General features: G+C 45.5%; 1 protein-coding gene across 6 annotated transcripts; it reads right to left on the bottom strand.

Annotated features, from left to right (window-relative positions):
- Positions 1-2540: 2540 nt before the first annotated feature.
- PARP16 (poly(ADP-ribose) polymerase family member 16) lies at positions 2541-8249 on the bottom strand. 6 transcript variants are annotated; one of them, XM_072871192.1, is made up of 6 exons: positions 7896-8249; positions 7091-7228; positions 6098-6304; positions 4773-4944; positions 3966-4016; positions 2541-3264 (listed from the first exon to the last, which is right to left on the bottom strand). In XM_072871192.1, exons 1-6 carry the CDS (start codon positions 8130-8132, stop codon positions 3215-3217), a joined length of 855 nt encoding a protein of 284 aa, XP_072727293.1. In that variant the 5' UTR covers positions 8133-8249; the 3' UTR covers positions 2541-3214. The 6 variants fall into 6 exon arrangements, with proteins under 6 accessions (XP_072727293.1, XP_072727290.1, XP_072727288.1 ...); XM_072871189.1 differs by having other exon boundaries at positions 2543-3264; positions 3875-4016; positions 7124-7228; positions 7896-8244; XM_072871187.1 differs by having other exon boundaries at positions 2544-3264; positions 3875-4016; positions 7896-8242.
- Positions 8250-14393: the final 6144 nt, after the last annotated feature.

Here is a 14393-nt window from a genome sequence, read left to right as displayed (position 1 = left end):
CACGCAAGTGGCTTAAGAGATTAATGCGAACCTTGGGTTAATTCATAATATTGTTAGTAACAGCACAATACTAGCATGAATTCAGCTGAGTGCATCTCGCCACGTTGGGAAACGCATGCTGAAATCAGCAGGGAGCACAAAAAACAAGCGTGGGAGTAGGATACTAAGTATTTTGCTGGGCCGCTAAAGTAGAATCTGAGCACCTTAAATGTATTTATTTTCCCATTGCCTTTGAGGCCAGGGTTACCCTGCTCCACAGATGTGGATCTGATGCACCGAGGAGGCTGTGCCCAGCATCCCTGCAGGGGATGGGACGGGGCTACGAGCCCTCCGAGGGGCACTCGAGACATGTCCATCAGGATTCAGCCCCAATCTGCAGCCTCCTCTTTCTTGTGGGTCTTTTTAAACTGTTCAAAGCAGGAAAAGCTGATTTTTGTCCTTTGATACCTGCTGATTTAATTGCAGTGCTGGACTACGTGCGTCTGCTGTGAGAGCCCCCGCAATACTTTTGTCTCTGGGGATATAGCCTGGAGCAGCTGGTGCAGAAGATCAGCTTGGGAACTAGCTCCCTACGTGGCTGCTATTGCCCCACACTTGGGAAGAGAGCTCAGCTGAACGGCTTAAAGCCAAATAAAAGCCCAGACAGACATTAGGAGATAGCGCTGAACGGTCGCTATGCATTCATTCCTTCTGCTTACTCTTCAGAAACTTTCCTATGCAAAGAAGCTCTAAGAAGAGAGCCTCAAAACCCTGCTGCGTTCCTCCCCATCTGTTCCTTTCGTCTGACTCGCAGACTCCCGGGTTTGTGCCTCTCCCTGCAGCGCAAACAGCCATCCAGCCCACAACTGCTGCCTAACCTCCTCCTTTTCCAAAGGGCCCCCGATAGCCCATCTGTTCCAAAAGATGTTTCATTTGCAGACGTACAAGCCTTTAAACAACACAATACCCTTTAGATGGTATCAAATACCTCTAGGTTTTCTGGCTGGTTTTACCCTAAGCTGACGCATATACGGCACAACATCATATATAACACACTGAGGTGGACCAGAGATGGGCAAATACTCCCAGGAACCCCATGCATGTCTCAAACCCCAAGTTTCTGCACTGGGATATCAAGGAGTAAACTACTATAAAGTAGTTGAATCTGTTGTGCAATAAATTGTTAGTTTATGTATATTTTAATTGCAAATCAACGCTATAATTAGCACGTGCATTTCTTGGGCTGAGGCAACGCAATGTGCTTTAACAGCGAGCATTATTAATGGACTGTAAAAGGCAATGGGGAATTGGATTATAATGTTCTTGTTTTGCAAGCTGTATGGTGAATAAATAAATTTGTTCTGGCAGCAAAATTAACTAGAATAAATGCTTCTAGCTCCATCCACCAAGAAGAGGGGTTGCTGTAAATGAACTTGTTCTCAGCCTTGAGTTAAAAAACCTGATTACCAGGTCATTATTTCTGGCAATTAGGTACCAGAACATCAGAGAAAGAAAAGGTTTTCTTTGAAATATTTAATGAGTGAGGTAATAATCATAGACTCATTTGCTGGAAATATGCGATGAGATTTTTTTTTTTCTTTTGTGGTTAGGGTTCACTGTGCAATGAAAACCTGCGTTTATCAAGTCTACTACTAAAAGCTAGACTGCAAGCTTGAACTGTGGCACATATCTAGCTTTTCTTTGCCTAGAATCCCTGGGTTCTTCACCAGGTTTATCCCAGTCACTAATCAGAGGACAGTCCTTTGCTCCTTTTTCCATTTCGGGTAGTTGTAGGTTGCTTTGTAACAACAGCAAATGCAAAGGACTTGGACAGGAGGGGGAGAGCGTTGCCCTGTTTATGTTGCGTGACTAATTTGTGCACACACGTGTATGCGTGTTTTCAAACAAACTCCCAAAATGCCCTTTTGCAAGATTAGAAAAGATGAATCTGAGAGATACTGAGGTTTTACACGCCAGCATTATGCCAAAGCACTTCGCAAACAGCGTAACTGCCGTAATTCTGACCAGAGAAAACTCAACCTCTTTGTGAGAACTTAGTGTGGACAGCCTATCTTACAAACATATATTATTGTGCACAAGTTGTCATGTGGAGGCCTAAGTGAAGTCTACATGAAGTTAACTGTACTACAAATGTTCACAGACATAAAATACAACCCTACCAGTTTTGCTGCCATTTTACTCCATTTCTTACAAGTGTTTCAGGAAATAGTTGGCACGTTACTGCTAGGTAGTCCATTTGTTCATAAAGGGAGGCTGAAAACAATTAAATACAGGCAAAAATGTTGAACCAGATCCCAAAACGCAGGCAGCCCCAACCCCAAAAAGCCTGTCAGGTGGCAGCATAAGTGGAACCCTTCACCCTCCCTCTTCTTGGTGTAGAAAATACAAGCAGAAGGCAGTTTGATAGGATTAATCCTTATTCAGTATTGATGCTGAAGGGCCTGAGTTTGTCTGATCCACACACTAACCAAGGACAAGGTAGATCATAGCTGAGAGCACAAGCCTTGTAGATGTTTTATGGGGAGGGGGAAAAAACCCATACTAGAAACCATTTAACTTTTTCCTTTTTGGTTGTTGTTTTATTTCTTGTTGTTTTCTTACAATCATTATGCTCAAATATAAAAATTCCAGGCCAAAGCCAAAGTTAGTTTTAAAAGTGATCCCATCTGCATTGATACATGCTAAACATCACCAAATTCAGTTTCTAAAAACAAACTGGTAAGACTCCCTACAGCTTGCTTTGCCTGACACACAGAAAAATCCTCGTTTCCAACTTGTGCAAATATTACCACCTCAGTTTGACAGAAAAGTTACACCTGAGTGTTTCCACACTGAGTTTTCATTAATTTAAAACAACTTTTTCCCATGGACCCTTAACAATTGCTTCGTGCTAAGCTGCACCATTGAGATCCTTTTCGGCTGTACTGGGCATCCTCATGAATCACTGGAACACAGAAATAAGAATAAATGGAAAGATGCCATGAGGATAATATATTGGAGACAGAACTGGAAAGCTCCAGGCACCTTTACTTCCAGAGCTCTGGAACAGATGCAGTGCGTTGCAGATTGGCTATTATTAAGGCACGTGGTGAAAATGACAGTTTATCATCTTGGGCAATTCATCTCTCCGAGTCAAACATTCTGTGCCAGTAGTAGACAAAGGTTGGCGAGTTGCTGGCCCCTATCACTATTAGCAGCAGTAGGTACAGCATCATCATGACGGCAAAACGGTGGGTGTAAAACCAGGAAGATTGACTAGAAGGCCTGAAAAGGGAAAAGTGCATTAATTCTGTTAGAGGTGCAAAGAGTATCTTAGGTTTTGCAATTTTAAATGGTTAAGCTAATGCAATAAAAACAGAAAGTTGTTCTACAATCCCTGTAACTAACAAAGCCTGATTCCCCATCCCTTTCCCCTAAGTCTCCGTGCACAATCCTGTCCTTTCTCCCCGTGTTCGCACCTTTCTCTGGGGTTTGGAGCTGTAACTGCCTGGCCTGTACACGCATGTTGATTAGCTGGGTGAATGCTGCCACTTAGGATAGATAAGGGCAGAGTTAAAACTGCCCTAGTTTTAAGAGCTTCACTCGTCAGTGTTTCACTCTTCCTTTCCTGCCACAAACAGATTATTAGAGGTCTCAAAGACACTAAGTGCCTACAGGTCTGGTGAAAAAGCCAATTTACCTGAGCCTGGGAGTGTCAAAGAGTGGGACAGAGGCAACATGACAGTGTAAGCCTTACTTCACAGATAATAGACTAAAACCAAATTCTGGCAGTGCAGCATATCTTTTTCGCTTGTTTTCTGTGGTTTTTCAAAAATGAGATGTGCTTATCTGGCTGTCATAGCGTGCTCATTGCTCTAGACAGCTGAACTCTTACCTCCTATGCTGTTTCTGTGAATATACTAGCAAGTATTTAACTCGTAAAAGCTGATTGTTTGTGACAACAAAGTATTTCTGTGGTACATCACCCCCTTCACTGTTTTTCACTCTTGCTCTTCTTCTGTCTATTTCTTCTGAATCTGCATGGGAAGAGAAAAGAAATGGTCTTTTGGGGAATAGAAAAGCAAAAAGAGATGTACAACTTCAAGTAACTGTAAAAAAGCAAACAACCAACACCCACCCCCCCCACATACACACACATGAGTGGGAATGAGATAACCAAAGATCTAGTCTTGGTATTCCCCTGAATCCCTTAGCATCCAAGAATAGTCCGAAAAGTTTGCTTGAGGCTATACCACTCCTAGTCATCCTTGGTATGGATGGCATTATGGCCCAGACCAGGGTGAAAAGGAGGCGGGTCTCCCACACAGTGCTTGAGGAGCTGCTAATGTTAACAGGGAAAGAAAAACAACGTCGAAGGACTGATTGAGCCCTGCAAGCAGGAAGCAGTCAAAGGAGAAGGACAATCTGAGCAGAGGCTTCCTAGACATCATTCTTGATACATTTGTGATGGTTCTGTTCCACCATCACAGGTGAAATGATCAGGCATGATGGATTTTATCATACTACTGAAATTAGGAAAACCAAATGATGCCACCAAAATATTTTCTACCCCTTAAATATACTATTTTAAGAGAAGCTTCACAGACAGCAAGGCTGTTGTGCATTTGTTGAGGGGTCAACTGGAAAAGGAGTCTGCAGCCAGTTTCTGCTGAAGGGTATCCACACTCCATACACTGCACTGTTTATATGATAGCATATATGCACAAAGCTGAAATATGAGAAGTGCTAAGTAAGAGATGAACCACACGTAGTTGTTATTACAATAGACTCACCTTTCTTTTTGACCTGACACTTTACATCTGGATGGTCGATGATCTCGCAAACAGCTACGCAGCTAAGGATAGAGCCCAATGCACTTCGCTGCCAACCCAGACCATGAGGGCTATAAAGGAGAGCCAGGCTCAGGTCACTGGTAAGATAGGTACCTTCACCGAACAGGGACGTCTGAAATAGAGCAGAAATATATCCTAAAATCCTGTAGCACAAACTATAAACAACATACAAGTGTTCTTTATTTTCAGACTGGCAGTTCTGTTTCTGAAGGTAAATTAAGAAAGGCTTTTCTGACCCGTGTTGGGCCTGGTCCATGCACTGTTTTTGTCCTGGCACAACTTCCTCGGGGTGGGGCCACTGCCCTCTCCCATTCCTCAAATTAGCTGCTTGGCACAGCCCTTGGTGTGGACAGATTCATGCTTTCCCGGATTTGGATTTAGTTTGCCAGCGTAAGTATTTTATATCAACATGACTGCACTGCTGTTAGAGGCATTTAACTGATTTATTAAGACTGCCGTCATTCAAATAATCCAACCTCCGCAAAGAAGACAAGGCTTTACTCGCATTTAAATCCATGCTTTACTAGAAAAGAGGGAAGTACTTTTCAATTGTGAATTCCTTTCAAATCTAACTGTTTTAATAACTTTGAATCAGCGGATTTGCCACCCTGGCTTAAATTATTAATCCAGTAAGTCCACTGTACCTGATAAGCCATTACTCATAAAGAATGTGGGGGGGAAGGGAAACGTGGTCCAGGTTGACTGGAAGGTTAAGCAGCTGTTGTGTCAAAGCTGCTTTACAGACGACACAAAAAGCCAGGAGTCCCAACTGCCTTTCCGCTGAAATTGGAAGAGATGCAAATCCTACAGGATGTCTCCCTTAACCAGCCCATTTAAAGAAGGCTCCATTTGCAAGCAGCACCTAAAACTTAGTTGATCTAAACTTGAGGCCAGGCAGAAAGAGAGAATCTCTACATTGCCTGGGCCACTGTCCTCCTCCTCTGTGCACAGGCACTCTCCAGCTACAGGCTGTCAGATAGGACAGTATTTTCAGAGGCATTACACTTCCTTACAAAGAAGCAAAGGATAGCCGTAATTCCTCACACCGGAGAAAAGGGTTTCATGCTGCTTCGTTTTTACCCTCAGGCTGCACTAGAAAATCCAACACAATCATCCACAAAGGCCTACACTGAACAGAAAACAGCAGTATAAGATCATCGGCACATTTCATATCCCTAAAGGAATTTGAGCCTATTTTTAAAAAGTATCACTAGTAGCTAGTGATAGGGACCTACAGAAAATGGTACCAATACCAGGAGCCTCACCCTGTTCAAATGGCAGTGCAGGCCGTTGTGCAGTATGGAATGGAAGTTCTCGAGGCGGCTCCCATGGAAGGCATAGATGAGGTCCCGCTCTCCCTTGGTCTCGGCAAACTTGGTATTCATTTGATCACAATACACGATCTCAAAGAGGTAGTCCGGAGCAGGAACCGCAGCCCCAGACATCCCTGTGAGTTCTTGGATCTTCTCGTACTTAAAAACAGGAAGGAATGAGTGTTGGTTTATGGGGTTAGATTACTCACTGGAAATTTTGCTTACTGTCCTTTAGTCTTTCATATTGCTTTATGTATTTTGATTAAGCTTTCTGCGTTAGAATTCAACACTGTCACAATTCAGAAGGAGTAAATGTACAGTGAGAATTCTGGCACTTCCTTGCTATCAAAGCTAAATCCTTATTCTTCTTTCCAGAAAAAAAACCCCAAATTGCGATTAGGAGTTAATTGATGATGTAAGAACAATATCACAATTCTACCATGCCGCTTTGGCTACTAAGACGATATATTCATCAGCTGATCTTGGAAGAGGAAAAAAAGTGAAAGCAGAAGTTGTCTTCATCTTGCTGCTAATCTCTACAACTATTTTGATCCCTGTTACAGAAGTTCCTCAGTGGCTCCCGGCCTTTCCGTTTTGGGGCAGTATGCAAAAGTACAAAGTTGTCTTTCTCAGTAAGAAGCAGGACCTAACTCCATGACACCTGAGTTGGACTATCTTGGTCTAGAACACGCAGGCACATGCTACATTAATGGGAGTAACCATCCACAACTACTGACAGTGATAACTATTTGTTCCAAGTAGTGTTCCTGAAAATTTTAGTTTAAAAAAACCCCTCTCTATATACAGAAAAAAAAATGCATGCATGTTGAACTGTCAAGCTCTCACAATAACCAGCTAACTTCTGGCAGGAGAAAATACTTTCTCAAGTGCAAGTTTGCCTTAGAAGACAAATTCTAATCAAGGTTTTCAGAATTCAGAACTTACTTCCTGTTTCTTAGTACTTTGTATCATGAATACCTTCGATGATAAAATCCAACTAAACAAATCCCAGATCCTTTTCTCTGTGTTTGGAACAGATTCCAGAAGTTCTTTCAGGCTTGGTAGAGCGTTGGTGTCTGCAATCTAACAGGACCAGGCATTTAGTACAAGCTCCTTCTTTTCATTATGATTAAACAGAGACCTCTAGTGAAAACAAAACAATATTTCACCCTAATAGGTTGTAAACTAAAAAACACTTCATGTTCTGAGATATAAGCATTTGTATCCAGTTTATGGGAAAGTTTGTCACTTGTTCCAAAAGCAAATACCAGACAAGTTATAAAATATTTATGTTTGCCAAGAATATCTGTAAGGTACATACAAGGATAATCAAACTCCTGAAAGAAAGCAAGCCATCACAGTGCAGCATCTGCAGTGGGATAGGCACAGGGGATGTTCAGGCCGTGTCAAATGCAAACCCTTTGAAATTAATTTGAATTTCACGCAGGGCAAGCTCTCCTAACACTTCTTATCCCAACACTGGATTTGGAAGTTTCCAAGTGTGGGTTTATGGGTCAGAATCCCAAATGCACTTTAAAACCTGGATTCCTTGACTGGATAAACAATTCATCCTGCTTTATTCGTAACCCTGAGGCGCCGCTGCTCTCACCTCAGAGGGCAACCTCGCCGGCTTCACTCCCAGAACAGCCCAGGCAGGCTCGGCCTGGGCTCCCACATCTAACTAGCCCTTTCACAAGGCTGTTTTCTCACTCCAAAGGTAGAACACCGTATTCCCGGTTCGGATACACACCCCCGGGCCGGGGGCACTGGCACTCACCAGCCCCTCGAAGTCCTTGCTGTCGCCGCCGGCGTAGCGGCCCGGGAAGGGCCTCAGCGCCGAGTCGCGCTTGTAGCTCTGCAGCGCGGCGGCGAAGAGGCTGCACCGCAGGTCGGCGGCCAGCGGGTCCCTCCCCGCCGCCTCCCTGACGCGGGAGGCCGCCTCGCCGGGGCCCGGGGCCGGGCCGGGGCCGGGGCCGGGCGGTGGCATGCCCGGCGGGGGGCTGCCGAGCGGCGGCCGCTGCGAGGAAGCGAGAGCTCCCGCCCGGGCGGTGTCGCCCCTTCCGCCTCGCCGCCGGGGCCGCGGCCTGGCTCCGCCGCTCCGCCCCGTCGCCGGGCGGCCGCCTCCGCCCGCTCCGCCGCCTCAGTCCGCCCTCCCTGCGCCGCGCCGGGGCTGTCCTGCTCCGCACGGCTGGGCGGCTGGGGCCGCAAGGGCCGCGGCTGCGCCCGTTCCCCGGGGACGGGGAGGAGGGAGGCCTGGGGGGAATGGCGCCTTCCCCTCAGGTAGAGACCGGGAGAGGGTACGGGGGGGAGGCGGGAAATGGCGCCTTCTCCTCGGGTAGAGACCGGGAGAGGGTACGGGGGAGAGGCGGGAAATGGCGCCTTCTCCTCGGGTAGAGACCGGGAGAGGGTACGGGGGAGAGGCGGGAAATGGCGCCTTCTCCTCGGGTAGAGACCGGGAGAGGGTACGGGGGAGAGGCGGGAAATGGCGCCGACCCCTCAGGTAGAGACCGGGAGAGGGGTAGAGGGGGAATGGCGCCTTCCCCTCACCGGGACACTGGGGCAGGTCTGTGGCCCGTGGGGCTGGGAGGACATGGAGGGGGAGCCCAGCTCTCCGTACCCACAACGCCCCAGCGCCGTGACCCCGAGGCGGGGGACGGGGGATGGCGGCAGCGGGCTGGGAGGCGAGTTGCAGCGCGGCCCTGTCAGACGCCTGGTGCCCCGTCCCCTGCGCGGCATCGGGAGGGTCCCAGGCCCTCGTCCTCGGCTGCTGGGGCACGGCAGATGGAAACTCCCAGCTTGGGCATTGCATTCATGCGAAACAGCAACGCTCATTAGCCAGAACGGTAATCCGGGGAGACTGCTTTTTGTGTAAAATTTGGTTTTTATGTAGCTCTAATATTAACAGACTTACGTGACAGTAAGTCAAAAGCATGTAGATGCCGTTCCTCCTCAGCAGTTCCCTTTATCATCCAAGCTTGTAGCCTCCAAGAATGAATCCAGGTTTGTTTGAGTCATCTCCTGCAGGCTGGTGTTGCAGAATTAAGGGAGGGGAATTTACTTTTTAACTGAAGCTTTTACCAGTGGTTTCACCAGGTTGCATTCACTACGTTGCCTGGGATTGGGGCTCAGTCTTCCTCTCTGAAATACTGGCACAGTGTTAGTGCTCTGAAGCATCTCTCCATTTCCAAGATGTAGTAGAAGTCGGCATTGGCAGGGTGGTGGTCTCCTCAGCCCAAACTCTGTTGGTCTCCTGAGTGCAAGTTACTTAGACTGACCAATTTTGGGAATGTACAGCCATATTAGATGTCTTCTAACACCTTTCTTGGTTTCTTTGTTCAGGAGGGATATTGCACATATCCATGGAGTAACTAATACAGATGCCACACATGTAGGCTATGTCAGATGCTCAGAAAAATGTTTAAGGTCACTTGTGGATACCTGTTACCGGGCTCTCATCTCGCAACTGGATCTCGAGAGGTTGCTGGAGCTGCAATTTGCAGCCTTTCACATAGTGAACAGGAACACCAGCTGTATTAAGTACTGTCTAAGGGCAAACTGGTATCAAAGCAAACAAAATGTGAACTTTGTTCCTAAGTGCAGAGTTCATATTCTTACTCGCCCACTTGAATGGCTTGGGAGTATAAGGAGCTTTTGTAATTCTGGATAGAACTGAATAGATCATAGGCTGTGCACAGTTACATTGAATTGAAAATGATTTCACAATGACGTATATAAATTGAATTGAGTTGTACTTGCTTTTTAGCGTTTTATCAAAAATGCATCTTTCAATAACAGCTGCATGAACAAGCTTGCAATATGAAGCCATCAATTCCAGGACAGCACAAATACTTGCTTGGGTCTGACATATTTAATGGCAACATGTAGACAAAATGATTTTAAAGGTACCTTTGGTTTAGGTTACCCAATTTACTAGACATCTGCACATATTTTTCTCTTTAAAACAGTATTCAGCCTGTAAGGTCCGTGCTATTTTTTCCTTCTTGACATATTGGTAATGGTTTATTGTGCAGGTTTTGGATGAAACCTTGAAATCTAGATTTTGTCTGCACTTTGCAGAATTTCTCACACTGATAGAGGTTTGTCAGAGTGTCACAACCAGCACATTTCCAGTTCCTTTCTGTATTTTGTGCTCTTGGCTTTCTTAGACTGGGTAGCAGGCACGCTGCACTTGGTCCAGAGGGTCTCCCGCATGCCAGCAGCATGGATGGGTGACTTGTAAGAAGAGGTCTGGCACCACACAAAGCTTTTTCTCAGGAGTTACATAAATTGCCCGGACATGAAATGCAGCCGGAGAGATTCCTTTCCATATTTCTATATCCTTGAGAGGATGTATTTTACTTTATCTGATGCGGTGCCTTATTCTGCTGTAAATATCTGATATCTCTGACAGGCTGTTAGCGACATCGTTCAGTGATTCAGCTCAGGACATGTTTATTATCTTGCATTATATTAAATTGTTCAGTGCGATCCCTTTGAAAATCAGTTGTTGGCTGTCTAATTGCCTGATTTCAGTCACTAATAAATCATTAGGTGTAATAATTTTCAGCGCTGTTAAAGAATAGTATTAGAAAATGGTAGAGATGTCTCTTTCAATGCCTTTGGGTGGAATTTTGGATTGCTGTTTTGAGCTCTTGAATTGGTGTCATTCCAGTGCCCTCGTTTAAAATACCACTTACTGTGGTAGAGAAGAGAGGAGAAGTACTTCTGATATCCCTGGGACGGGCAGAGACACTTCATGTAGCAAAAGGTGTGTTGGTCTCCTGTTCAGGACTTTTATGTGACAGGCAGCATGCTGTGCCTTTTATCTCACAGCGTGCCCAGGGCTGTGATTTTGGGGCAGAGTATGGTGCGGAGGGCAGGACACATCTGGCATTGGCACCTGGGGCTCTGGCACCTGTGGGGAGCGGGGCATCCTGGCACGCGATTAAGGTGAGGGGATGGGCGATAGTCCCCGAGGAGAAGCTACAAGAGAAGGACAACGTGGTGAAATGGGATGGGAGAGCTGGAGGGAAAAGGGTTTCCTTGGAACCTTGTCAGTTCTGGAGATGCTGGGCTCAGTGCCCCTTCTTATATTACCAAAAGAGAGCCTCTCAAAGTGAAGTGAAGGCCTTGTGTTGACTTGTCCTGGCATGAAGAAATTAACCCAAAATAGATCTAAAACATCACTGGCATCATAATAGTTAATGGAGATTCTGAGAGCATCGATCCAAAAGTGATGCCTACCTTTGGGATTTCAAATGGATGGCGCTTCCATTATGGCGAGCTCAGCTGAGTTAGGCAATGACAGTTATTGATGAGATAACAAGTTTGCTGTATCGATGCTGACCGAGAGTGCTGTCTGGTCAAACTCATCTAACACCGGAGTAAAACCCTCTTTTACAAAGCGGCCACTAAGCCAGAGATGAAGTACTTTTGGTACTGGTTTTAAGGGAGGTGCCCCTTTGTGTGCTGGTGATGTTGAACATTAACCTGCTGTAGACTCGGACCTGCGAAATATGTGAGGATAAGCCAGGATAAAGTCATCATTCATTTGGAGGGGAAGCACAATTCCCCGCTGGTGTTAGCTACAGCAGATAAGGTCTTCCAGCCTGTGCCTCACAGAAGCCCCAGACCCAGAAGATCTCATCTCATCCCTCTCCCGACAGCTCTAGCAGGCACCGTGTTGGCAAGGCTTTGGAGTCAGAAGAAATACATAACAGCTGCTGTTTTAGCGTTTGCGTTGCTGCTTTTTAATTAAGTGCTGCGAGTATGTGCCGTGGGCTGGAGGCTGAGATTCAAAAGCATCTTTCCAGTCCTCTTAAAAACAACCCGATGAGCAGCCTTTGAACAATATGGTGTGCACCTCAGCATCTCTTAACGACTGCATCCCACACCCCCAAGCTAGCTCGAGCACTTTTGCACCCCTTCTTGGAGTGCTTCTACCCTTCGATGCCTACAGGCAGGCAAGACTGGCTGGGGGCACTTGCAAGGTGCTCTCTTTTTTATTTGAGAAGTGCCCTTCAAATGTATGTTGCTTTTCCAATTTTATTTTCCTAGATAGAAAAGCTATCTTCAGTGGTTTGCTGTGATGATTTTGTAAAAGGTTTTGACAGGGTCATTGCCAGTGGAGGAGTTTGAATAACGTAGCTGTACAGCTTCTTATGAAATTGAAGATCTGATTATTTAACATAGACTGTAATAAAAATAGTTTCTGGTGTTGGTGGATGCATTTCAGCAGAGAAATGTGGTTTAAATGTCTTAATTTAATTCCAGTGTATTTAAAATTGATCTCATGGACCGGAAAAGAGATTTTTTTCCCCCTTAACTAGGCTCTGTGAAGGAAATTAGTATAGGGAAGGGAAAATAGAAATACAATACTACACTCAGTGAAACAAATGCTTATGACTGAGGGGTTCGTTACTTGCTAGCACCACTGGAAAAGCCAGCTGTATAAGGTATGTTTTATTATAGAATTAACCTTGACCTAGGGTTCAAAGAGAAAGGTTAGTTTGAAATAAATCAGTAGTATGGTCAGGTCACTTCAAAGAGTCTAAAGCTGAGCTTGAAGATTACATGGTGTTTATGTGTATCCAGTTGGAATAGAACATATGGTAAAGATAATAGAAGTAAACTATTTATCTCTCCTCCCTGCCCCCCCTTAGGATTTAACGCCTTTTTGTCCTTTGCGTCTATATGCTGCAGGGGATGTTTTTGTCCTGAGAGATTTATTGAAAACAGAAATGTGGAATAAAACAACCTTCTTAAGTCAGCTGGGTAAAATAGTCTTGCCTTTAACGTTTTCCAATTGCTCAGATAAAAGTAAGAACTGTTTTGGAAATAGTCATATGAATGTGATGAATCATATTGCTCTGTCACTTGTTTCGGTGAATTCATATAGTTGTGAGAAAATCAAAACAAAATGTGCTCAGCTCTGAATTATTGTAGTTCTAATCTAAAAGCAGGACCACATTTAATCATTACAAGTGAGTTACATGGATTTAAGAGCTTCCCAAACACCAGATAATTCATGCAACATCCCAGCAAAACAGGCACGAGTATCCCAGCTAGCATGGGGAGTGGGAAATGAGGTTGGTTAAGCAATTTACCCAAAGCCACTCAAAATCTCTAGCAAAACTCAGATTAGGCCTCAAGGCTACGGTTGATTGCAACCCTTCTTGGGGGAGAGGGCCAGAATCGCACCTCGGATTTCTTCAGTGCCAGTCTGCTGCTTTAACCAGAAGACCGTCCCTTGTCTTTTGGCCCATGTTCCCTTATTCTTTTGCTCTTTGTGCAGTAAGGAGGGTATCAGGTGTTGAAAGGTGGCGTGGCCACCAGTCATTTGAGTCCATGTTCAGCTTTGTGTAGGTCACTACATAGGGGAAATAAAGGCACATCACAGGATACAAAGTGCTGTCAGTTAATTCCTACTAGATGGCAATTTTCCAGAGCTTTCTGGTGGCTTATGTCTATGGTCAGGCAGCCAGAGAAGCCCCTCTCAGTTATTCAGGTGAAATTCAGGAACAACTCCACTAAAGCGAGTATAGTTTTGACTAAAAAACAGCGTGTGAAGAGACCCGAGCTTACAGCATGTGGAAAGGCAGGGCGGATGCAGCAACGAGCGGGCATTCGTTGTCTCAGATGCATAGGTTCTCCTGATTTGAATTGCTGTAGCGTGTGATGTGTGAGGCCAACGCTGGAGTTCTGCAGCGCTTCCAGAGAAGCGGTGGGAAGAGCAGGGCTGGTGGCATTGCTGGAAAGCAGAGGGGTTCTTGTGCTGAAATTAAAACCAGCTGCTGAGCCGAGACATGGTCACTCGGTAATAGCTTTGCTCCGCAGATTGTTTTTTCCCTAATGTGATACACGCAGCATGCAGATAGTAGCCCATTTTAAGATTTATGATTGCCTGATTTTTCCCATTAATAGGGAAATCTGATAATTATCCATTTTAAAGCAATTGCTAAACAATAGGAAGGAGCATGCTCGTTAAACATAAAAGCGAGCTGGATCTATCTTAGGGTGCTGAGCCTTTGATAGATTTGCTCCTTACAGCAGTCTTTGATCTGACACACGAGAAAATAAACTCAGTGGGAGACTGGATATGGGATATAGAGCAGTTCACCTCTGGGTCACAGGCTTCAATCCAGGCCAGGTCAGGAGCGAGCCTCCGGCTCAGCTTTTCAGGAGCTGGGGACGGCAGCACCCCCGACGTCTGCACTGCACCTGCTTGGTGAGCACGAGGAGGGTGCGG

Source organism: Ciconia boyciana, chromosome 8 (assembly GCF_034638445.1).
Source record: "Ciconia boyciana chromosome 8, ASM3463844v1, whole genome shotgun sequence".
NCBI classification, from domain to species: Eukaryota; Metazoa; Chordata; class Aves; order Ciconiiformes; family Ciconiidae; genus Ciconia; species Ciconia boyciana.
This window is presented reverse-complemented; position numbering and strand designations above follow the sequence as displayed.

What these genes read in the sequence shown, in the direction of transcription:
- PARP16 (XM_072871187.1), bottom strand. Translation starts at nt 8,132, where the DNA reads ATGCCACCGCCCGGCCCCGGCCCCGGCCCGGCCCCGGGCCCCGGCGAG. An exon ending in GTGTCAGGTCAAAAAGAAAG is followed by an intron (nt 4,017 to 4,772) that starts GTGAGTCTATTG and finishes CTTCCCATGCAG; the next exon opens with ATTCAGAAGAAATAGACAGA. An exon ending in TCACAGAAACAGCATAGGAG is followed by an intron (nt 3,265 to 3,874) that starts GTAAGAGTTCAG and finishes TTCCCTTTTCAG; the next exon opens with GCCTTCTAGTCAATCTTCCT.